Source organism: Notothenia coriiceps, unplaced genomic scaffold, assembly GCF_000735185.1.
Source record: "Notothenia coriiceps isolate Sejong01 unplaced genomic scaffold, NC01 NC01_scaffold00034935, whole genome shotgun sequence".
In the NCBI taxonomy this organism is placed as follows: Eukaryota; Metazoa; Chordata; class Actinopteri; order Perciformes; family Nototheniidae; genus Notothenia; species Notothenia coriiceps.
Window position 1 is genome coordinate 90,131 of NW_011367636.1, and position 23,265 is coordinate 113,395.

Below are 23,265 nucleotides of genomic sequence, written 5' to 3' on the forward strand. Positions count from 1 at the left end.
ATATGCACCTGCGGCCTGAAAAGCCCCGGACAATGCGCCTCCGACACGGCCAATTACGAACGGGCCATCCACCCGCTTTCTCTGTGGAGGGACGGGGGGACGGGGGACGGGGGGGTGAAAGGGAGGAGGAGGGGAGCGGAGAAAGTGAATTTTAAAAGAGGGTAAAGATAAGAAAGTAAATAATCGAGCTTTAAATCATTCCAGGCACTATAGACTGCCGCCCCCCATTCACCCTCACCCATCACATCTCCCCACCCCTGGCCCGGGCAGCCATGTTTCCCCGCTAATGTGCACTTTTGTCCGGGCTTTTCTTCCGAGCAGCGCTGACGGCCTCGCTGTGAAAGTGAAATAAAGGTCGGGTTTGATTGCTGGTATGCCATTCTTATTCTCGATAATGATTCGGATGGATGAGGTCATGTTTGAAGCAACAGCTGAGAAACAGCCAATAATAGGTGCTGACACAGATAACAAGCTTTTCCAATTCACCTGAGATACTGAGGCCACTGATTATACTGGGACTTGTGAGAAAGGATGGCTTTAATTATAGTAAGCACAATAATCTCATGGGGGAACCATAATTAAAAGCCTATAATATAGGCTAAGTGTTTATGTTGAGAAATGTGATGAGAAATCTTAATAGAATGTTGGAAAATGTCAAAAAACAAAACATAGGCCTACAAAAATACAACATAGTACAATGTCGATAATGTCAGAAAAAAGCACTGTAGAATATGTGGAAAATGTTGATAAAACCGATGTAGTATGGTATGTCTAAAATATGGTAAAAGAAAGACCTAGTGTAGTATGTTGTAAATATTTTTTTTTTAAACGACAAAGTGTAGTATATTGAAATTAAGTTAATTCGTTCAATTTGGATAATTCTGATAGGCCTACTTAAATCATTATTTCAGCTTTTAAACCTAACCACTTCAGAATTGAAGTTTTATCAGTCCAAAATTACCATTGAGTTCCATTTATTTGTATGAATATTAAGTGTCTTGTGTCGATTGAACAAAGCTTTTTTTCCCATCCACTAATAATTGAACAAACTATTTTCAACTTTTGTAGGAAGCTTTTAAAGTTTGCTTTTGGATTTACGTATCATATGGAAATAAACAGGCCTAAATTATATTTAAAAAAGATGAAAATGTACAGCGTAATCCAAGTTGTGTAAAATATGGAACTAGTAAAATGCAACTCCTCAGAAATAACTTCCATTTAAAAAAAGAATGTCAACTTTTTGTTCACGCTGTCCATTGTTTATTTAAAAAGGTCAATGTTGGCAATGGTGGACTAGGTTGTATTGGCAGTTATATCTAAAAAAAGAAAAGAAATGGCTTCTTAAGTGTAGTTGAAAATGTGTTATGTCAACTGATGTGTCTGAAACTCCAGGAAAAAGCTAGCAAGTGGACCTTGAGCAAGGATATTTTTCGCCGGTGTGAAATGAGAATTCACTTATTGCTGTTGAACTAAAGTACACAAAAACAGATAGCGAAACATCATTGATGAAAAAGGATTTGTACTTTTTATTAATATTGTCATGAATGCCATAACAAAGATTTTTTTAATCAAAAAAAAGAATCAAGACTCTTAGTATAAGAGCCTAAAAATGTATACATTATTTACATGAATGCTACATACAGTAACTCTAGTATATGGCAGCATTTACATACAAGAGAATTCATTCTAAAAATAGAGATACAAGTCAGTATAAAAGTTAAACACTTGGGTAACAATGTAAACATTCACGCATTACTTTAATAGAATTGCTCTCCCTTTTTCAAAAATAAGTAAGGCATCTGTTTCCAGTGCATGTTGAGTTAGTAATGGAATGCTTCAAAGTTAACTGTCGGAATAATCTACCACATTCAATATTCACAGTGTTTGAAGTTGAATATAAAGTTCCCTTTAGGTCCATAGCAGCACTAGTAACCAGACAGCAGGCTAGACAATAACAGCAGTCGGATTCAAAGAACCAGGATTAAAAGCACTTATTTTAAAGAATGATAGAATAACACAGGTAAAGTTATCTGGAAAAGTTTAGAACAGATTCGCTGGAGATCTGAATCCTGCTTTGATACATTCTCTTTACTGGTAGTAAAACACAAACAAATTGACAGGTCGAAAAAGGGGCCCGAAAGGCCTTTTGTCAATCTAGGTCACTTTGTGGAAGACGAGTCGTAATCTGCTATTGGGAACAAAACAACTGAAATGTAGCATTTCATATTACATTTCATCCACTTACTGAAAAGCCTAAAAACAATAAAAGTCTTGCCTAGAGCAAAGTGACAATGAAAACAGCGAGCGCCAAAACAACGCATCTGAACACTTACATCAAAAGATCAAATCTAAAACTAAATTATAGCAAATAAAGGTCGTACAGGCAGCAGAAACAGCATCACCCCTCTCCCCAGTGTAAACCAGTGATCTGAAATGTAGGCTTGAGAAGCAGCCTGGCTCTGCGTTGTGAAGAGACACCGCAGATCAGAAGCTGTTCTGGTTCCTGTGGATGCAGTGCTGATTGTCCAACAGGTGTTTTCCCAGGCATCCCACAAGATTTCATCAGATAAAAAAAAATAAAAAAATGCACAAAAAAAGCAAGAGTACTAAACCAAAGCCAGGGCAAACAGTGTTCATTTCAAAAACAGCTTTCAGTTGTGCATTTACTTCCCCACCGACCCCTGCTCACATCACAACAAATAAAGACTCAACGGGCACTTCAGCTAAGGTGATTGGTCTGTCACCAGCTGAGAGATTGTGTTGCCGTGATGTTTGTCTCCGTGCTGCGGCTCCGTGGTCCAACAGTGGAAGACTGAACCGCCGACTGGCCCTGGGATTGGAGGTCATGAGTGCCAGTGTTTAGGGAGGGGTTAACTGGAGTCTTGACTTATTATGGAGAAGTTCTAAAAATATAAAAAGAAGACAGAAAAAGGCAGAAGTATGTACACAATAAACAGACGTGGCCCCTGTCTTCATTGCAGTCCTTCTGCTGGAGGGTGGTGGGGGCTCTGTACGTGTGGTGGTGGGGTTTATCTTTACTGGTGGGGCACCACAGAGGTAGAAAAACAGCTTTTCAATTAATAAAAACGTAGTCGTCACTTTACGTCTGTAACTGCAGGCACATCTGGATCTGGTAGACTACTGAGTGCAGGGAGAAAGTTTCCCTTCACGCCGTGTGTCTTTGTCTTCCACGCCCGACTCCATCTCCTGTCCCGACAGCTGTGCATCTTGAGCTTTCCTGGTCCTCCCACTCAGTCTCCCCCACACCCCCCCATCCCAGCTCCCCCCCTGACTCCACACTTCCAGTCCTAGATGTGTGTCAGTGGGACGGTTCCGGAGAGGTAGTGCTGCTGGACGCTGGTGTAGCCCCTCTGTGCTCCAGTGGGGTCACTGCCATCCCCCCCCGGCCCGGGGATGTACATGCTGATCATGTCCCTGAGGTCCCCCTGCAGAGGGCCCCGGTGGTGGTTGGGTACCCCAGTCGGAGGAGAGTGGGACACCTGTTCTGCCTTCACCATGGACATGACGGGACTGGGCTGCTGGGGACTGCTGCCGTAGGACATGGGGCTGTGGGGGGGGGAAGAAGACACATGTTAGACACAGAGAGTTTAAAATATAAATAGAAGAGAAATCAGAACATAGTGACATGTAAAAGTTCAAATTGTTGTAACATGTTTTAATTTGTTTAGGATGCACTGCATCAGGACTCTTCCCTTTCATCAAAGTGTGTTTACTGTGTAACAAACTCATTTCAAATGTGTGTCAACAACTTTTAAAACAAACAGAATATTCAAATCCAAAGACAAGGGCTGTTCCAAGATCAGCCACATTAAAACTAATTAACTGTGGGAAAAGACTCTCTGCAGTGAATAGAATAAAACATTAATTTGCATCTTCTGTAGGGTAATGGATTCTGAATGTCACAGCATTTAAAGTGAAACCAGATTTTTCTCCCACCAACGACCCTAATTGAATCAGCAGTTTATTTTGTACGTTGAGGAAGCACTTCAGTGCACTTTTAACAGTCTGGGCACCAAAAAAGTATTATACATCGAGGCCTCTGGATCAAGACATCACAAAATCAGGGTTAAATTGCTCAGGGAAAAGTACCTGCCAATGAATAATTATATTAATTTGATTCATTAACTGGAAACCTGACATCATATGTGTTGAAAGAAGAAAACAAGATTTTTGGTCAGCTTCACTCTAACTCTAAACTCAAGTCGCAAAAAAAGCACAACAAGACGTACAATAGGAGAGAAAAAAAGGGTTTAAAAAAGTCATGGTAAAGTGCATTGACGCATCACTGTAGAGACAGCAACAGGAAACTACAAAATGGTGACTTGTTTTACACAATGTCCCATCTAATTAGTTTTATAAGCTTACCGCAAGAGAAACTTATATAGTGAAATAGTTTAAAGATACTAGGCTCTGAGTTTAAATAATTACCTTGACCTCACAAGGTAGGACTTGTGAGTTTCAGACTTATTTCTTACTTTAAAAACTCTTTCAAAATAATGTTTGTGATTTCTTACAGGAAAGGACAGGGATCGACAAGTTGGGCGTATGACTAAAAGCTGCTGACAGATGAGTAACTGATAAGGCAAACCAAAACAGCTTTCACAGATTCACCTGCTGGAGAACAAAGCTGTTAACGCTTCAGTTGAGTCACCTGTCAGAAAGTGACCAAATGATCAAAAACTAGAGTACATTTCCACATCATCTATCCTCACATTTTTCAAAGTCTTTGTACTGAAGGGGGACATGAGACCTGAGGCAGGGACCCAGAAGTGGAACTGGGACAATGGTTTAGCAGGAATAGGGGATTGTGGGTAAGGGACCACACACAGAGAGGCCCTTCCTACCGTCAAGTCATCCTGATCAACATTCCAGGCAGGACCCAGCCCAGAGCAAAGCGTCACACGCATAACAAGTAGGCACCAGACTGAAGCCTGTTGTTCCTGTGACTCAATGGGACTGAATGTACTTTATCGCAACATTTCCACCTGATTAAAGTCTCACTTTAAAGTGATGTCTCGCATCAGGTGCACTCTGTAGAATGGAGGTTTATTTGCAGCTCCCTTCCTTCTTTCTGTGGTTCACATCTATTAACCATTTAGATAGTTAAAAAAAAAAAAAGTTAAATCAAAGAACATGTTTGAATGTTTCTGTCAATTAGTCACAACAGAACAAATATATATATATATTTTTTAATGGAGTGTAGCCTAAGTGACTAAAGAGCTGAATTACATGGACCAACCTATAAAAAGATAAAACCTTAAGGAAAATAAAAAGCATAAATTAAACTACTATAGTCTCTGCGCATGCGCTCCCAGTTGAAGTAGTGCTTGTGTGAACTCTCCACTGATTGTCATTCAAAAGAGTTAACAATAGATTTATCCATCTTTTTAAAGCATTTTTAGGGAGTCGGTATCACATACAATCATTTAATGTATGCCTTGTAAGCAGTACTTCAATAATTAGTACGTTTGATGAACTCTTTAATAATTTAAACGCGCCAGATTGTGACGCAGGTGGATGTGGCTATACCACGCAGTTGGAGACCTTGTTTGGTGGTTATTTAATTACGCATGCTTCTCGAATTCAGACAATTTCATATTTAAATATAAAATCGATTGAAATCACAATTGAATTAAAGTCAGTAGGCTACGTGTTGTCCGCACTTTAGTTAGGATATGTTCTCTGTCAAGAGGAACGACAAAGTTTCCAAATGTTTAAGTCAGTTACAAAAGTTATTATTGTACACCCGAACACACGCTTACCTGTAAGAGTTGGCTCCGTTCATGTAGGACTGTGCTGCCGTCATCGCAGGTGGGTACTGCAGGGCGGACAGGTCGTACCGGTGCAGCTGCTGGGTGTAGCCGAGAGCCTCGCCCTGCATGCCGGCGTACCCCCCAGTGGGGCCCCAGCCGTAGCTGTCCATCCTGGGACTGCCACCTTGGCCTTGAGCCGCCACCAACAGGTTCCCTGCTGACAGCGGGTACTTGCCCACCTGCGTGTCCTTCTTCAGAAGGGGCTTCGTCTTGCGGCGTGGTTTGTACTTGTAGTCGGGGTAATCCTTCATGTGGACGGCCCGGAGCCGCTTGGCCTCGTCGATGAAAGGCCGCTTCTCCGCGTCCGTCAGCAGCTTCCACTCGGCCCCCAGTCGCTTGCTGATCTCGGAGTTGTGCATTTTGGGGTTTTCTTGGGCCATTTTGCGCCTCTGTCCTCTGGACCAGACCATGAAGGCGTTCATGGGCCGCTTCACTTTATCCATGGGATCGACTCCAGGGGGACACGCAGTTTTGGAGCTCGGGTGAGAGTTGCCATTGATGCCCATGCCCCCAGTCATGTTGCCGGTGACCGGGGACATGCCCTGAGAGGTCTGGTGAGAAGGCGGCTGGCCGGTGGGCTTCAGCTCGTGTTCCATCATGCTGTACATGTTGGAAAGTGAAGTTAAGACGGGTAACAGGAGAGATAAACGCTGAAAGCCTTCGTCGCCGTCCACCTGGCGACCTGTGGCTTGGTTTAACCGGAGGCACCGGGTGATGCAAATCAACTAATTACTCACGACGTTTCCCGGGATTCAAAACACTGCAACGGACGAGAAGTGTTCACTTAAATGATATAAGTCTGGCTGTGGCAGTCATTACTTTGTCACTGAAATACACAAAGGTGATTTAAAAGCCTCTCCTCAGTGCTGTGAAAAACAACTTGTTGTCAGACGGCCAACTCTCACACTGAACTCTCCAGCTGCTCACTCCCAAAGTTGCCCCGCTCTCGTGCTCAGGCAGCTCTCTATGGACCAATAAGAACGCGAGGAGCTTCAGAGCGTGTACGCGCATGAATTTGCAACTGAATGGGTTTCGAGGACGCGCAAAACACTTGTTGATGACGGTGGCGAAGGGGTGGCCATTCCAGGGAGACAAGGCCTATCTTATTATTCAATTATTGTTAACCACCTGATCAATTGATTCACATTTAAAACGAAGGGTGTTTAATCGAAGTTGTCCACAAAGGTAGTGTTAAAAAATCACTGCGTAGGGTTCATTAAACACACACACACACACACACACACACACACACACACACACACACACACACACACACACACACACGTTAAACATGTTTTAAACCTTAAACCAAAAGGCACAACAATCTGTCTGTTTTCACCATGTATTTATAATGTTCATGCACTGAGACAATTAGCCATATAAATACACTTTTTTTAGTACAATAAGACAAAACAAAAAAGTCAAAGTAAATGTATCTTGAATATAAGATGATGATAAGATAAGATAGTACTTTATTGATCCCAATTTGGGACATTTTTGTCATATTATATTAACAAAATCAGTGCAGTTTCCAAAAAGATCAACAAATATACATAATGTACAAATCAAATGTCTAGCTAGCTAAACAATATAATTGTTTTCATGGGCTGTTTTTAGAATTAACAGCAATTGTAAATGTTATGAAAGCAAAAAAAGATAAGATAAGATAGTACTTTGTACTTGTTTGTGTTGCAGCAGCATCATGCATTTAAATGAATGATAGTCCCTTCAGGCCCCCTGTTGGACTTAATTTCTTCCCATTCTGCAGTGTATTTGTATCCACTTTGTTTAAGTACCCATCAGGTACAGTGGGGACTGCAGACTACAAATGGCAGCTTCATTATCATGTCCAGACTTCACAAGGCTTCAAAGTTGTTCAACTACTAGGACACAGCACCCCTCTTCACCATCTTTATCTGCATCGTGTGGGCCCCACAAGGGTCTGGGTCTTCGTCTACTTTGCCTGGGTGGTAACCCAAAAGGTCACTACCAATGTAGGGCAAATAAAGTAGGCAAAAGTTAGTGATATAATGACTCAAGGCAGTTTGTTAATCTATTGGTTATAGGCTTGGATCTTCAGTTCCCAATGGTAATTGTAACTTTTGTTCCACTCCCAACTTTGATTTACATCTGTCTTAACTTAATTTTCACAACACAGCCCTTGGCCATTAAGAGGGTAAACTAGTCCGACTCAATCAAAAACCTTATCATTATTATTAGTCCAGGCTAACAATAAATAAAATGCTTGTTGTGTCTTCTTTAAAGCGACGCTTTTGAGAAGCCTGACCCTCTTTTCAGACGATTGTGCTGAAGACATGTCCCTATACACGGGTATTGATTCAGCTACAATGGCACAGAGAATTACTTTAGAGCTGCGGGAGAATGAGGAAGATCTTTGTAGATTTGGCGAAGTAGACCTCTTCTTTTGCTCTCCTCTGGAGTCTTTGTTAGCAGCAGTGTTTTCGGAAACTACAAGGACCGCGCTGTCTCCGATTCTACTCAACTTCATCCAGAGTTGGCTTCACTGAGGAAGTAGATAAATCCTTTCATTTAGCCTGGCAAATAAAGTGACATATAGAAGCTTTTTGTTCACTTTTTGACACTTCTCAGGTCTTGTACTTGAGTAGAAGTAGAAGTACTCAGATCTTGTACTTGAGTAAAAGTAATAGTCCCAGAGTGTATGAATACTCTGTTACAGTAAAAGTCCTGAAAAAAATATTACTCAAGTAAAAGTAGAAAAGTATTATCATCAAAATATAGTGAAAGTAGCGACAGTAAAAGTAGTCATTGTGCAGATTGGTCCATTTCAGAATAATAGATATGACATGTTTTATAATGATTGATCATGAAAGTGTTCTCAAAGCTGGTAAAGGTGCAGCTAGTTTGAATGACTTTGTATACTGCAGGGTAGCTTGTGGATTTACTCCAGGTGGAACTAAAGTCTGATTTAACACTTGATTATATTTCACATCATTCATCCACATCTGTAAAGTAACTAAAGGTATTAAATAAATGAATGTAGTAAAATAACATGTTTTACCTATGAATTGTAGTGGAATGGAAGTACAAAGTAGCATAAAATGGAAATACGCAAGTAAAGTACAAGTATCTCAAAATTGTACTTAAGTACAGTTCTTGAGGAAATCTACTTAGTTACTTCCCACCTCTGTGCATGGCCAAAATGAGCCGTTGCCCCCGTTTACTTCCCCATTCTTCCCACACTGTGCCCAAATTATTTGTTATAATCTTTTCTCATTGCATCTGTGTTTTTGCATGGAATCTGCCCAGTGAAAGCACTGTCACTATAAATGGATGGATTTAACTCAGGAGTCCTAACTCTCCATGCAGCTAATTAGTTTGGGGACACCAGCATTGTTGGTGACATCACCAGATCAGCTGGGATCATGTGATTACACATCAACATATCTATTCACCCAAATAATCTCATCTCAAAGATCCACTTACTTGCTTGTTTTGAGCTTTCAATTGTGTTGACAGCGAGATTTAAACTTTCTTTATGTAAAAAAAAAAAGACATTTGACATTGATATTGAACAAAATACAGTGTTAGCACCTCCACAACACTAGATAGATAGTCCTGCTTTAATTGTATTCCCAACTGTAACTCTTTCAGTTCGCTTTGTTATGGTTTTTAGAGGGATATGCATATTTAAAATAAGTGGAAGTACATCCAGATAACTCCAGTTTGAACTTCTCTCATAACTGAATAAAGGACTACTGCCGAGAGAGGAAACTGGTGAGCAGCATGTTTGCAGTGGAAACAGCTTTGTTTCATGAAATGCAGAAGAATGACTCCTTCTCCAGCTTCCCGAAAGGGCAACTCCATCAATTGTCTTGGGAAGTACTACTTCATATGTGAAAAAAAGATGTATAATGCCTTTGGTATATCCAAAGGGAGCTGTGTTAAGTTTGATGAAACACATCTATATTGAGTTGATGTTATTTGGGGCTAAAGACGGTCACATTGTGTGTAATTGTGCCTGAAAACAATGAATTCTGAGGTCCAGCAATGGTCAATTTCACTGGTTGCAAAAAGAGGTTTGATTCTATAAAAGTCTATGAAAAAGTGATCCTTCTTCTGATTTGATTTATACTCTCCTTTAGTATTTTCTGATGTGTTAATGATCTCAATTGGTAATTTTAAGTCTTCTGCAATACAGGGTGTTGTTCATTGAGTAAATGATGATCCAGTTCAGAGTAAATTAGACAATGAAGCAGAGTATGATTTAGGGTGTGCCTATTTTGTGATTGACACTGGCTGTTTTAACCCTTTTTTTCATGATCAATTCATGGCTGCCTAGAAAGTCTTGTTCAGTGTTCAGTGATTCTTAGCTCCATCCTCTTATGTTGTTTCTGGTTCCAAAAAACAAAGATGGAGATGGCAAAAATGTCAAGTTTGAGACTTCAGAATAAAACACCGCAAACCAGTGAGTGAAGTTTAAGTGGTTACGTCCACTTCCTGTATACATTTTATGATCTGACATAATTAAAGCAGAGGAATCGCCTTTTCTTAATGTCATCACTTTTAAACATCTAACTGCATCAGAGAAGCACAAGCAGCTATCCAACAAGTTATTTGGCCGTTAAATGTTTCTGCTACATGGCTTCAGTAAAACCCCATTACACACCACTCTAGATCAAGCACCTGTTGGATACAACATTCCAAAAAGTAAGTATATAGTGACTAAAACCCTGCCAGGCAGTATACAGGTGAGAATCACTGCCACACACACTCCCATGAGGACAGGTGAGACTTTCCAGCCCTTGGCTGACAAATGCATTCACTTTTGTGTTTTTAATTGATTTTTTGTGAAGGTGTGTGTCTGCAACATCCCACCATAAGTGTGTGTAAGAGTGAGTTTTAAAAGTTAGTTGGAGAGTGCTTTGCGCAGATGTGTGTGTGTGTATGTGTGTGTGTGTGTGTGTGTGTGTGTGTGTGTGTGTGTGTGTGTGTGTGCGCTGCAGGTGTGTGTTTGTGACTGTGTGTTTGTGACTAATTGGGAATTGTGAGGTTCCAGTCTCCCGTTTCCATCTCCATGACAACCTTGTGTGGAATCCCTTCAAAACCTTGCCCCCCCCCCCTCCTCCCCTGGCTTTCCCTTTTCAAAAACAACTCGCCAAGACTCACACGCTCAACTTTTCTTCATCTATCTGTCAACTTCTGAGAGGTTCAGCTCCCTCTGTCCCATCATACACTTCCTTTACACTTGTGTGTCCCATAAGACACAACATGGCGGTCAGTTCATCCCTTTAGAGGTGACTTAAAAAAAATGTGTATCTGTTTGCTTGTCAAAGTTTAAAGAGCTGAAATGAAGACATATTTTAGCACTGTCTCTCTTCATCCACATCACCACCACACTGAGGAAATCATTCAAAAAGTTCCATTCTTAAGCTCGCTGTTTTCTTCTGGTGTTCATTCAATAATGCAGGGATTGGAGCCTTCCTTCAGCTCAGTGAGCACAGCTGTGAAAGAGCCCGTGGCAAACATATTAAACCACTAAAGCTGGCACCATGCCAATAGACAATTGGACAGATTTGGGGTTGCGGAGGCATTCCCTGAACCCATTAACTGCCAAAATAATCCTGATATGTCACCCCAAATGTGATTAAAATATATTTACAAATGAAAGTGTGAAAGGAAAAGCAATGCAGTATTGTTCAGATACCCACAACTGCCAATGAGGAAATGCTAACTCGGAAGCGTCAACAGCATGTTAGCTTGTAGCTATAGCTCGCACTATCCCTGTTTTAAACTAACAATAAAATACATTCAAATTTCTATCTGGCACTGAAACTTGTATAAGCCTTGCTTATTCTGTCTTCCTAGCCACAACTTTCCCCGTTTTAGTTGTTGTTCTCTTTTTTGGCACAGAACGTGCATGGCAAACAAAAAAAAGCAGCAAGCTAACGACGACGGTCTGCCACAAAGTTTTTCAGAAGTCATGTCTGATCATGAGGGGTTCTGTGATGACAGCTGTGAAAGAGCCCGTAGCAAACTAGCCTATATTAAACCATTAATGCTGGTCCCATAGCAATAGACCATTGGACAAATTTGGGGTAGGTTCCAGGCTGTTCTGAACTTCTGAACCCATTAACTGCCAAAATAATCCTGTAATATCTCCCCAAATGTGATTATATCTATATAATATATTAACAACTCAATGAAATATTAAACAGAAAACCGCAACTGCTAATGAGAACAACTCGGAAGCATCAACAGCATGTTAGCTTGTAGCTATAGCTCGCAATAGCCCTGTTTACCAATAAATGCTACGTGTGTAAGCCTTGTTAAATCTGTATTCCCAGACAAAACATTTCCCACTTTTCCTGTTTTTTGGCGCAAAACGCACAGAAATGCAGCAAACTAACGACGACGGTCAACCACAATATCTTTCTGAAGTCACGTGCTAGATTTGCCATTTTGGTATGTAACAATATTAATAAAAAAAACACTATTGTCCACCCTGAAAATGTAGTTTACCACACTATGTTAGATTTTCTGACCAGGTTCTAGCATGCCGATGCTCAGACGCATTTCATGAATTAGCTAATCCATGGTAGGAGAAAATGGCAGGTTAAGGTTGATGTGTATAATTTAATACATTAGTCATATCAGCTTTACAAAGCGTGACAGGCTCATGGCTTTTTATCCGTCTGTGTTGTTTTGTAGTTTTTTCGGCTCTCTAGTGGCTAAAAATCATTGAATGCTGCTTTAACCTAATTATGCCATAATATCTCCTGCTGACTTAAATGTGGACTCACTAAAGCATGTCAGAGCACCGAGTCACATGACTTCTTTTAGCGTTAAAGAGCTTTGACCATGACATTTCCATTAAAGCCTCTCATTCACAATACCCACAAAGTAATGAGAGGATCCAAATGTTATGGAACTCAGTGAGGTAAAAACAGCTTGATGGAAAGGAGGGAAAATCTGAATGAGCAGAAATTAAGTGGGATGAAATCAAGAAGTAAGAAGGGCAGCAGAGTGGGGGTGGGGGTGTGTCGATTATAGGGTGAGAAAGAAGCAGTGAAGACGGGCAAATGAAAGCCACAAAATGAAGGAAGAAAAGGGAGACCAAGATGGCGAAGGGAGAACAAGAGAGGAGGAGGAGGGACGAAAGGATGAAGGGATGGATGATGAAGGGGTGGGGTGTGAGGGTTCAGTGCAGGAGGGTGGTTTTGGGTGACAGGCCTCATTGAATAGACCTCTATTCTCCCCTCTGCTGGCTTCTCTTCTCATGCAAAGCAGGCCTGTTCAGCCTCCCAGCCATCCGTCACACAACAGAAAGACCATGGCAGGCCCTTTACGAGCCTCACACTCGCATAATCCTCCCCCCTACCATCTCTCAACCCCACAATCCAGCACCCAACAGGGGGTGGAGTGGGTAACAGGAGTGTGCGTGTTCGTGTGTGTGTGTGCGCCCGTGTGTTGGGCAGTTGGGGGATGGGCACCGGGGGGTGTCTTCGCCAAGAAGGGCCACCTAGGCTGAGTGTGGGACAAAAAAAAAAAAAGCAGAGACGTAACATGTTTTGAGGCTGCATGGACGTCGTATTGGGACACCGGGGAGGTTAGGAGGGGTTAACCTGCCTGGGACTGTGTGTGTGTGTGTGTGTGTGTGTGTGTGTGTGTGTGTGTGTGTGTGTGTGTGTGTGTGTGTGTGTGTGTGTGTGGGGAGCTACAAGTTAATGACAGCTGGAGAGAGAGCAGTTTTTATTAGTATTATTCGTGCTGATGCAGGACGCATATTCAGAACTGTGCATGACAATGCTGCATACATACAGAGGACTGGATGTTTGTATGTGCATCTCTGTGGTGTGTGTGTGTGTGTGTGTGTGTGTGTGTGTGTGTGTGTGTGTATGACATTAAGCCTGTCCTCACTACTTCAGAACTGTTTAAAGGTAAGTCATTGGTTTTAGGGTTAAGGTTAGACTTATGTTTAGGTTGGGGTTAGACACGTTGTGACAGTTAGCGTTCTGGACTAGGGAATGCGTCACATATAATTAAAGACAATTAAAAGACAAATGTGTGTGTCTTGTGTCCTGTTGTGCTACATCCTATAGAGTTGTGCTTTCAAGCTGTGTAAAGATGACACTTAGTTGGTGACTTCAGTATTTTTCAACATGGGCTTTATTTTCTAAATGTTTTGGGCTTTAAAATGCTAAATATTAAATAAAAAGTGTTCCAGTTAAGTGACGGCACTGTAATAAATGTAATCACTTTTATTCGATGTGCATTAATGCTGTGGTGTTGACCAGATATATAAAATATTACAGAACTCAATACTGGAAAAACTTTAAATATTCACCATAAGTCAGTTAGACACAAAAACATGGAAAATAGGGTCCAAGTTAAATAATTTGTAAACTTTACCAGACTCACATAGTCTTGTTTGAAAAGATACTTTGTTGAACCTGCTGCTGGTGTTCAGTTCTCTTTAAAATAAAAACACAATACATAAAAATTGCAAAAGACAGAAATTATGTTTATTCTCTATAACATCTTACTGACTTGCTCGATTCATGGCAGAGCTGAGTGTTTGGAGTTTTCTTCCACAGCCTGGCCAGATAAAATATCTTTGAGGAGGGAAATTAGTGCATTTTTACTCTTACTTTATTTTTTCTGATCACCTTCACACAAATCCTATAATTTGTAACAATTAGGAACGAGGAACTGCAAAGGAAATACAGAGTGAAAGTGACAACACCCACTCAGTCAAAGAAGTACTTCCTGCTGTGAGGCAACAGCAACATGACAACTATATGTACTATAATAAAGGAAGGACAGTAGATTTTGACCTGGGAATTGTCTGATATGGATGTCATTCCTGAGATCCTGGGCTTAACACACATGTATATATATTTTAGACAAGTTTTCTCCAGCATACTCTAATACCCCCCTGCTGTACTGTAACTACCGCTCAGCCTAAGGCTACAGATAAATCATTGAACCACTTAAACAAATTCATGAATTCTGAGTGCATCTGGGACTGACATAAAGCAGTCAGGCCTTTGACAGAGTGGGTGGCCCTCACATTCACACCCTGGAGGGCCCCAGCACAACTACAGTCTGTGTACTGTGCAGCTCCACTGCGGCACATTAACCATTGCTCAAGGGCACTGCAGTGGTGGTAATGAGGGAGATGCAAGCGCTGTTCTATTGAAATTTATCCTGTCATTTGGGAAATTGAACAAGTGGCCCTCTTAAATGTTTATTCAAAAAAGGACCCCTTAAATATAGATACCCCATTAACATTGTCCCTAGAACTATGTTGTAACACTTCTGTAGTCTTAGTTATGTAAAAGTGATGTGTTTTTAAACAGGTTATGCATACAATGCATAATTTCAAAAATAGAAATAGTATGTGCTTATCAAAGCATACACACATATGAGAAGGGAAGATTGCATGTTATAAAATCACAGATTCCTATGTATGATATATAAAATAATGTACAATAACTTTGCTTATTTGAACCACTTTTTCCTGGGTCTAATACAAATGATGTATTAACCAGTGACAGATGGACACCTGAGCCAATATACCTTGTTAATATAATCACATGATATATTTTGTTGGATTATATCTATGTTACATGTGTGATCCTCAACACTGACACACACAGCATCTATGCCCGATAAGAGCTCTCCGCACAGGACGTGATGCGGTGTATCTGAGTGTAATGTGAGGGCAATGTCTCCCTCTAGTGGCGGAAACGTTTGTTACACCTGAGACCTAGAGTCCATGTTTATTTTTCTCGTCCAGCTTTCAGGACTAGGATAGCATTTTCTTTATAATACTATCGGTTTTAAATACTGTTATAGCCACTTGTAGGAAAATCTTGAATATGAAAAAGGAAACATGCAGCCATTCATGTAATGAAGCGCATTGGTACTTATGGTTTAAACTTTAACGCTTCAATATTGGGAAAGTATTCCATGGTTGTGTGCACAATGGGGTCACGGTTATCAGTAAAAGGATGCGTCACGCCTCTTAAACTAAATTATTCTCGTGATTAAGGCTCGAAATTACGGCTCCAGTTTTATGGTATTAACATATTTTTTCTGGTGGGTTATTTGTGTTAAATTTCCCCGTTATGGAAAACTTTTTATCAGTTTAATACGTTTTTGGGACAGATTTTTTAGATATATACCCTGTTATCAATGTTCAATTGGGCATAAAATCGATTGAGTTTGTATACCGTATAAAACTTTAGAAGGTCGTTGTGACTTCAGTCGAACAGCTGTACAGATCCCAGTGAGGTTACAGGGAATGTTTTACTTTATTTATACACGTGACTAAAAGGATAAGACACTGATATACAATTAAATGTTTATTGCGGAAAGACAACCAGTATTGACATGCTAAAATGTTTTAAATACCAGGATGAAAACTACTGCAAACACTGGTTCGATGCAGCTTATAATGGTAGAGCAATAAAGTTCACGATATAAATAATATTTCCGCGGTGCCTGAGGCCAACATTTGGCATATTAACTGTGCAGGAAAAAAGCATATCAAACTAAAACCTCAGTTTTAGCGCAGGAAGTTGGGACCAAACCTCCAGACCTCTCAGCAGCCAATCAGCGACAGCTTCGCAGCACAGGTGGGCGGGGCTCTAAAAACCAGTGATTCGGCTGTCATCTTAGTGTATATTCATTAAATACTAGCCTTTCCACAAAGGGTTTGGCCATATCAGCTTTCATGCTATTCAACAATGCAGAGGCCAGTTTACACTGATAGAGGAGAAACCTTTATTTTTTTAAAGACCATTAAAATAAATACTATACAGAATCCAATGTAGAAAACTTGATACCGGTTCGGTCTCAAAAGGTTAACAATTCCGTAAATTCATTTTAAAAAATAGCACTGACTACACACCTCAAAACATGACGGTTCTCCTACACACCAAACCCCATGATGACAGGCATTTTAATGAGCGCTTAGGGGGGNNGGGGGGGGGGGGTCTCTATATACTTCATCTGTAGTTTGGTCCTTTCATATCAGCTCAGACTGCACCCCTCCCCAAACATTTTGGCGAGGGAGGTTACAAAAACACTCCGCCACCATATCAGAATAACGTCAAAAAAAAATCAAGTGTCAAAAAATAAAATCTAAATGAACAATAACTCAAAGATGAATATCGAACGCGCTTGTCAGGGTCGAGAGGCAAAGTCCCCACAGCACTCACCGTTGTTTTTGCCTCCAAACGTCTGATGCCACCAGTCTTCAACTGAATGCTACTTGCCCAAATGACTACAAGTCAAGCAGTTTGTACAATAGCAATTAAAATATATATGTGAAACAGCAGTAAAGGATCGAAACGGTAAACCACTCAATCATGTTGGATTTTACTATATAGGTCTTTTTATTGAATATGCCCCGTGTACTCTAGCCCCAAAACCTTTTCTTAACATGATCATGGATACGAGTAAAAGGCGCTTTTCAGTACACCGAAGGTTGTTTAAATACTGATCTGGTCAAATGCAGCACTTCCCATTCCATTAAGATCATTTTTGTGTTAAGTCCAAACTGAACTGCAGCCTAACCTAACGTCACCAGGCAGTGCAGACCTGGTGACGGTGCGAGGTGCAAATCACAGCCATATTTACCAAAAGTGTCGATGACTGTCAGAATGTTATCAATTGAGCCGGGTTGTTATTAATGTTAAGATTTTTCTAACAGCAAGAGCCAAAATACTTTTGATCAGCAACTTGGTTAGGAGTTTTAATGTGCTTTTGGAAACGCGGTTATGTTTTTGCATGTCTGGGACCCGGTTACAAACTGATTTGGATTAGTCCTCAGTTTGCAAAAATATATTTTATTCAATGCTTTAAGGTTTATACGCGGAACTAGCTGCAGAAAAGAATTGAGGTGCCAATATTAGGTAATGGACTATGGCAAGCAGATGAGGCAGGTCAGTAATTCATCCTTCCAAAACGACCGATCACTTTTTCAAAGGTTAGGAAGGAATAATGGCCACATTCTTCCTTTCCTTAGAATGTAGAGGGTAAAGTCATTGTGGAATTTAGCAAAAGGAAGTTCTCAGAATTCAGATCGTATAAGAAACAAGGTTTGACTGCTAAAATAAGTGGAGAGGGGGTGGCAAAGGGCGCGTGGAGTAGTCTAGATAAGGTCGGCCACATTCATGGGCATCTCCTCGACGGTGGTGTTGTAGAATGTCTCAATGTCCCTCAGGGTTCGCTTGTCGTCCTCAGTCACCATGTTGATGGCTACACCCTTTCTGCCAAAACGACCACCGCGACCAATCCTGAATAGAAAATAATAATAAGATCAGTTTAATTGAAACAATACAAGAGCATGGGGCTGATCTAAACAGTAAAAAAAAGTGCATTTGAAAGACCCATGTCAATGTTATGGTGTTATTTAATGAGCACTGCTTGTTCCTTCTCACCTGTGGATGTAGTTCTCCCTGTTGGTCGGCAGGTCGTAGTTGATGACTAGGGACACCTGCTGAACATCAATACCTCTGGCCTGAGGAGAAACATAGTGAACATTAATTACAAGCTATAGACAAAAGGAGTAGACATGACTGCGGTCAAGGGCCAACTTTACACTGTATACAAATCACATCTTTTGGTAGAGGTTAAAAAAGTATTGCTTTAACTGAACTACTGCCAGGTAAACACATGTGTTCAATAATTAGGTGTACAAAATGATTAGACATACAATCTAAACATTGAAAGACAAGTAGGGAGTGTATTCTGCCAATTAGTTGTGAGTCAAGGACTAGAGCCCAGCTACAGTGGAGGGCAGAAAGCTTCTCTACCAAGGAACATTCAGTCCCACTCCATCACTGCAGATGGGAGGAGAGGGAACCCTGGACAGCACAGAACTCTACTTTAAAGGAAACCTGACACTGTCTCTGGTAAATTACAGAAAAAATTCAAAGCTCTCACCTGTGTGCTGCTTGCCAGTTTCTGGAAAATCTCATAGATCTGGTCCTTGAACCCTCTACTAAGCATCTCGTCGGCCTCATCCAGAACAAACATTTTGATGTACTTGGCAGCTGCAAGGAAATGCAAATTAAATAAATAAACCAGAATGAACACGTTGTATGTGGTATTATTTGAATGTGTCAGGTCTGATGCAAGAAAACATGCGGGATGGGTTTGATTAGTCAAAAACAACAGGAGCTGTATTCAGAAGTGAAGTATGATCATGTCTCTGAATCTCTGCTGTGCCGAGGGCTTAGGCCAGCAAAACGCCAACCTGAGCCACAGCACAGCAGGAGGAAATAGAGTCAGCTGACACGCATGGGTTTCATCATTATACAGCAGGAATTCTGATAAAAACCAATTGATCTTCCACCTTTTAATTAATTTAAGCATATGCGACTGCAGTTGACCGTCTAAGGACAGGTGTCAACATGCTAAAATTTCAGTAAAATAAAGACAGATCAGGACCTTAACACAATTGTTTCCTGTATGACTTACAGAGGTTTTTGCGACTCAACATGTCGAAGACGCGGCCGGGGGTTCCCACCACAATGTGAGGGGCTTCAGCTTGCAGTTTCTGCACTTCATTGCGAATGTTGGTCCCTCCGATACAAGCGTAGCAACTGGCTCCCATGTAGTCGCCCAAGGCCAGAACCACCTTCTGGATCTAAATAAGGGGAAATAAAGTATTTTAATGGCCATAAAATGAATAGTAAATTTAAATAAATGTCAACAATGGTGTCATAGGCAGTATGCTGGATGGAGGTAAAACTAGTTTTATATTTGCCACGGAAGTACATTCAAAGATATTTAGGTTGAAGACCAAAACCCAGATTATTTTCCAGGTAAGGCTATGTATAATGACTGTAATATGTATCCTGTATACATTATTGTGCAATGTTTTGAGAAGGTCCCGATGAAGTAAATGTCATTAATTGTTATAGTTGGCATCTGGTGCTTAGTGCTGTAACAGCAGGGCATTTCATTTTAAACCAAAAACACATAGCTTCAGTGACTTCAGGTACAAGTGCTATTAGTTCCTTCTTTTAGGACCCTCATGGCAGTTTAGTCATGCATATCTATTTGTTTACACTAGCTGATGACTCTTTTGAGCGTGATGGCTGCTGTATTCAGAAGTGAAGTAAGATCATGTCTCTGGATCCCTGCTGCATTGAGCACTCAGGCCAACAAAACGCCAACCTGAGTTACAATACAGCATGAGGAAACAGAGTCAGCTGACACGCATGGTTATCATCATTATACAGCAGGTCTTCTGAGTGCTTGTAGGTGCCACCAAGTGTTACGTTTGAGCTTTTTTTAGCTAAATGTAACTGTGTGCAAGCTTACCTGCTGAGCCAGCTCCCTGGTGGGAGCCAGGACCAGAGCCTGAGTGCCTTTCAGCTCCACATCAATCTGCTGGAGGATGGAGATGGCAAAGGTGGCAGTCTTCCCAGTGCCAGATTGGGCCTGAGCGATCACATCGTAACCTTAAAACAAAAATATATCAAACCACTGTTGTGTACACACTAAAAAACAACTTTTAAAATGACTAACTTAGACAAACCCTTTAGTTAGAAACTAATGGATGCAAATATAAAGTTATACAGACTTTGGCACAAGTGAAGAATTTCCCTTTTTTGAATGAGATGATGGAACAATATCCGCTACGGCTGTCTAACATTACTGACAGCCGGCAAAAAAAACACACCGCTAAGAAGCCGGAATATTTTTTCTAGACTGGAAAGTCAGAGTACACAGGCCTAATGTTTATAAAAGAAAGAAACATTGAAAATGTTGACCAAGGAAAGAAAAAGCCTTACTTACCCTTGATACAAGGCATAATGGCTCTCTGCTGGATAGCAGAGGGCTTCTCAAAACCATAGGCATAGATTCCTCTGAGGAGAGCCTCACGCAGAGCCATCTCATCGAAACTGTCCGTGATCTCGGTCCAGTTGCTCTGGAAGGGATAAGACAAACACAATATTAATCATGGAGTCAAGTGTACTGAACATGAAAAAGGGTTTGTACATGCACCTAGATGGTAGTTTCAGCGTGTTAAAGTCTTATAGTGGCCTATTAGTGCACTCACCTCGATGACCCCATCGGGCTCCATGCCTTCCGGGCCATTCTCTCTGTGAATGAGAAAATAAAGTTTAAGCCTTGCAAACTTGAATCGTTAACATTAACACATTTTAACATAAAATTATTTTTATTAAATATTGTCAATTCAAACAATCAAAGAAAATGTGGAGTCATGTTATAAATGTGACTGCATTGTTTAAGACATGGCTTTAAAAGAAAATTCCCTTTTAAATCCAATTATGGTCTCCACCCTTTTCCGCCACCAGATTACACAATACAGATTCTCCAGTCAATCAGACGATTGTGTTCCATGGTCACGCACACTTCAACCGACTAATTGCGACACATTTATTTTCTGTGCCGATAGATTATTTCTCTAAAACACAATGTTCGGCTGAATCCTCGTGATTGTACACAAACGCCTTTTCTCCAGTCCGCCATTTCTACTGCATTCACTCAAGATGGTCGTTTCTACTGTCGGGCTGAAAAAGTCGGAAGCCAGTCGACAGGAATGGCGGCCTAAACACGCAGAATAGCATTGTAGCTTAAAAAAAACTGACATATTTCTAGACTTTAACCAACTAGAATTAAAGATTGTTTGAAGAAAATGGTTCCAATGTCAAATGTACTATTGTAAAGAATAAAAGGCTCGGCTACCTCTAGCGCCAGGGCCGCAATAGCCACTGCCAACAGGCCCTGCGCCTCTTTATGTGGCCTTTTAATAGCTCGTAGCCAGTGAAACCCCTCTGATGTGCGTGTGACCACAAACAATTCATTTGTTTCACAAAGCTAACGCATATCACCTCGTTAGCATATGCTAACGGTTTAACCGGCCTACGCTACCGGCATTGTGCGCATCCCCTCGATTAGCGCTGCGGCGGCCATGTGCGCCCGTCGTATGAACGGAACAAATCTCTTTGCATTTGCTGCGGCAACAATGAGAGACGTTCACTATGTTAACACAAGCCGTTCATTACACCGTACTAATGTAAAATGTGTTAGTAACCATGATAGTGGAAACGGAAGCTTCTGGAATAGAAATTGAGGCCTAGACCAGACGCACTCACGTGCTACGCAAGGCGCCGGTTGCCATTTAATTTGCTTCAGCGACGTTCAGGACCAACAGCAAAAGCCATTATTAGTACCACCTAATAAACGTGAAACGATTTAGGGGGTAAAATAAACGTAAATAAGTGAGTTTTAACTCAAGTCGTCATATTGTTTTATTAAATATGAAGAGCTGTGACGTTAGTCCGAGGCAGGCTATCGTTAGGCCTAACCGTTGCCGAGCAAATAAACCGTAAGATGCTTCGTTTAACGTCTACATTCCACATAGTCGTCGATAAGAAAGACCAACACACCTACGTTAACAGATTAATCGTACTCTAAATTGTGAAATGCACACAAAACCATAAAATCGTTTCCTTACCTATTGTCATATTCAGCCGACATTATTCCAAAGAAAGAAACTGCGGCAGAGATGTGTTATATACGTTGACAACACACAAAGGGGCCTTCTCATTGCAACAGATCCCCGTCACTTAGCTATAAGCCCGCCCACGGACACTTTTGATTGGTTCAATTTTACGTCACATAGGGGTAGGCGGGTCGTAACGTCTTTAGTGGCGCATGATTTTCTCTGCGTTAGCAGGCCAGAGAGGCGGTGTTTATATGTTACGAAAAACTGTATGGGGCAAATCAAGCTGCTTCTCCCGCGATACGCTGTAGAACAAAGTTAAGGTTCCCCATTCCTAGACCAGCCATTCGTCAACGCAGACAAAAGGCCGTACCTAGGGTAGAATTATTTTTTGTTATCATCTGAACTATATTTCCTTACAAATAACTGACAAATCTTATGACCACTGAGATATGATGCAAAGTGTGAAACTGTCTGGATGAGTCAGTGTACTCATGTGTAGCATATTTAACACAACATGGAAAAAAGCTTGACTTATGACGTATGACTCGTACTGTCTGAAATAAGTATTTTATAGAATAAGTCCCTTGATACAGTTGTTTATAGTTGTAATTTATAGCATAATGAATGCCAATTCATGTTTGGCATGTATTGTGAATATGACAAGAACCAGGCTTTCAGGAATACTAAGTTCAAACTGTCCTTACCATGGACTGTTTATATAAGGGTCCATAGCAACATTATAGGCAAAATAAAAAACAAATGTAAATAATATCTTTGCTCATTGTAGCTTGTTATAATAAAGATTACATGTTCAGAGTACTGAATGATAAGTGTGATCTTAAGAACAGAATTTGAGTAATAGACTTCATTTGATACCACCATTTGTTTTTGTTTATGTTTTGGCCCATAAAGAAATTCCTTGTATGTTATAACATACTGCAATAGTACTGGATT

The 23,265-nt window shown here is 40.8% G+C and overlaps 2 protein-coding genes across 2 annotated transcripts; both read right to left on the reverse strand.

Moving 5' to 3' along the window:
- Positions 1 to 2,069: 2,069 nt before the first annotated feature.
- On the reverse strand, positions 2,070 to 6,802 carry LOC104962535 (transcription factor Sox-19b-like). The gene is made up of 2 exons (XM_010790982.1): positions 5,784 to 6,802; positions 2,070 to 3,567 (listed from the first exon to the last, which is right to left on the reverse strand). Exons 1-2 carry the CDS (start codon positions 6,440 to 6,442, stop codon positions 3,309 to 3,311), a joined length of 918 nt encoding a protein of 305 aa, XP_010789284.1. The 5' UTR covers positions 6,443 to 6,802; the 3' UTR covers positions 2,070 to 3,308.
- Positions 6,803 to 16,170: 9,368 nt separating this feature from the next.
- LOC104962542 (eukaryotic initiation factor 4A-I-like) lies at positions 16,171 to 22,382 on the reverse strand. Its single transcript, XM_010790990.1, has 8 exons — positions 22,321 to 22,382; positions 20,899 to 20,941; positions 20,634 to 20,766; positions 20,157 to 20,296; positions 19,308 to 19,476; positions 18,771 to 18,880; positions 18,266 to 18,378; positions 16,171 to 18,121 (listed from the first exon to the last, which is right to left on the reverse strand). The coding sequence occupies exons 1-8, from the start codon at positions 22,341 to 22,343 to the stop codon at positions 17,977 to 17,979; spliced, it is 876 nt and encodes a 291-aa protein (XP_010789292.1). The 5' UTR covers positions 22,344 to 22,382; the 3' UTR covers positions 16,171 to 17,976.
- Between the last annotated feature and the right edge of the window lie 883 nt (positions 22,383 to 23,265).

Excerpts from the sequence above, each read along its gene's own strand:
- LOC104962542 (XM_010790990.1), bottom strand. The coding sequence starts at position 22,343 with ATGTCGGCTGAATATGACAATAG. Across the intron at positions 20,297-20,633 it reads CATTATGCCTTGTATCAAGG|GTTACGATGTGATCGCTCAG; the intron begins GTAAGTAAGGCT and ends TTTTGTTTTAAG. Across the intron at positions 18,379-18,770 it reads AACTGGCAAGCAGCACACAG|CTTGTAATTAATGTTCACTA; the intron begins GTGAGAGCTTTG and ends TTTTGTCTATAG.
- LOC104962535 (XM_010790982.1), bottom strand. The coding sequence starts at position 6,442 with ATGTACAGCATGATGGAACACGAGCTGAAGCCCACCGGCCAGCCGCCT. Across the intron at positions 3,568-5,783 it reads AACGGAGCCAACTCTTACAG|CCCCATGTCCTACGGCAGCA; the intron begins GTAAGCGTGTGT and ends CCCCCCCCACAG.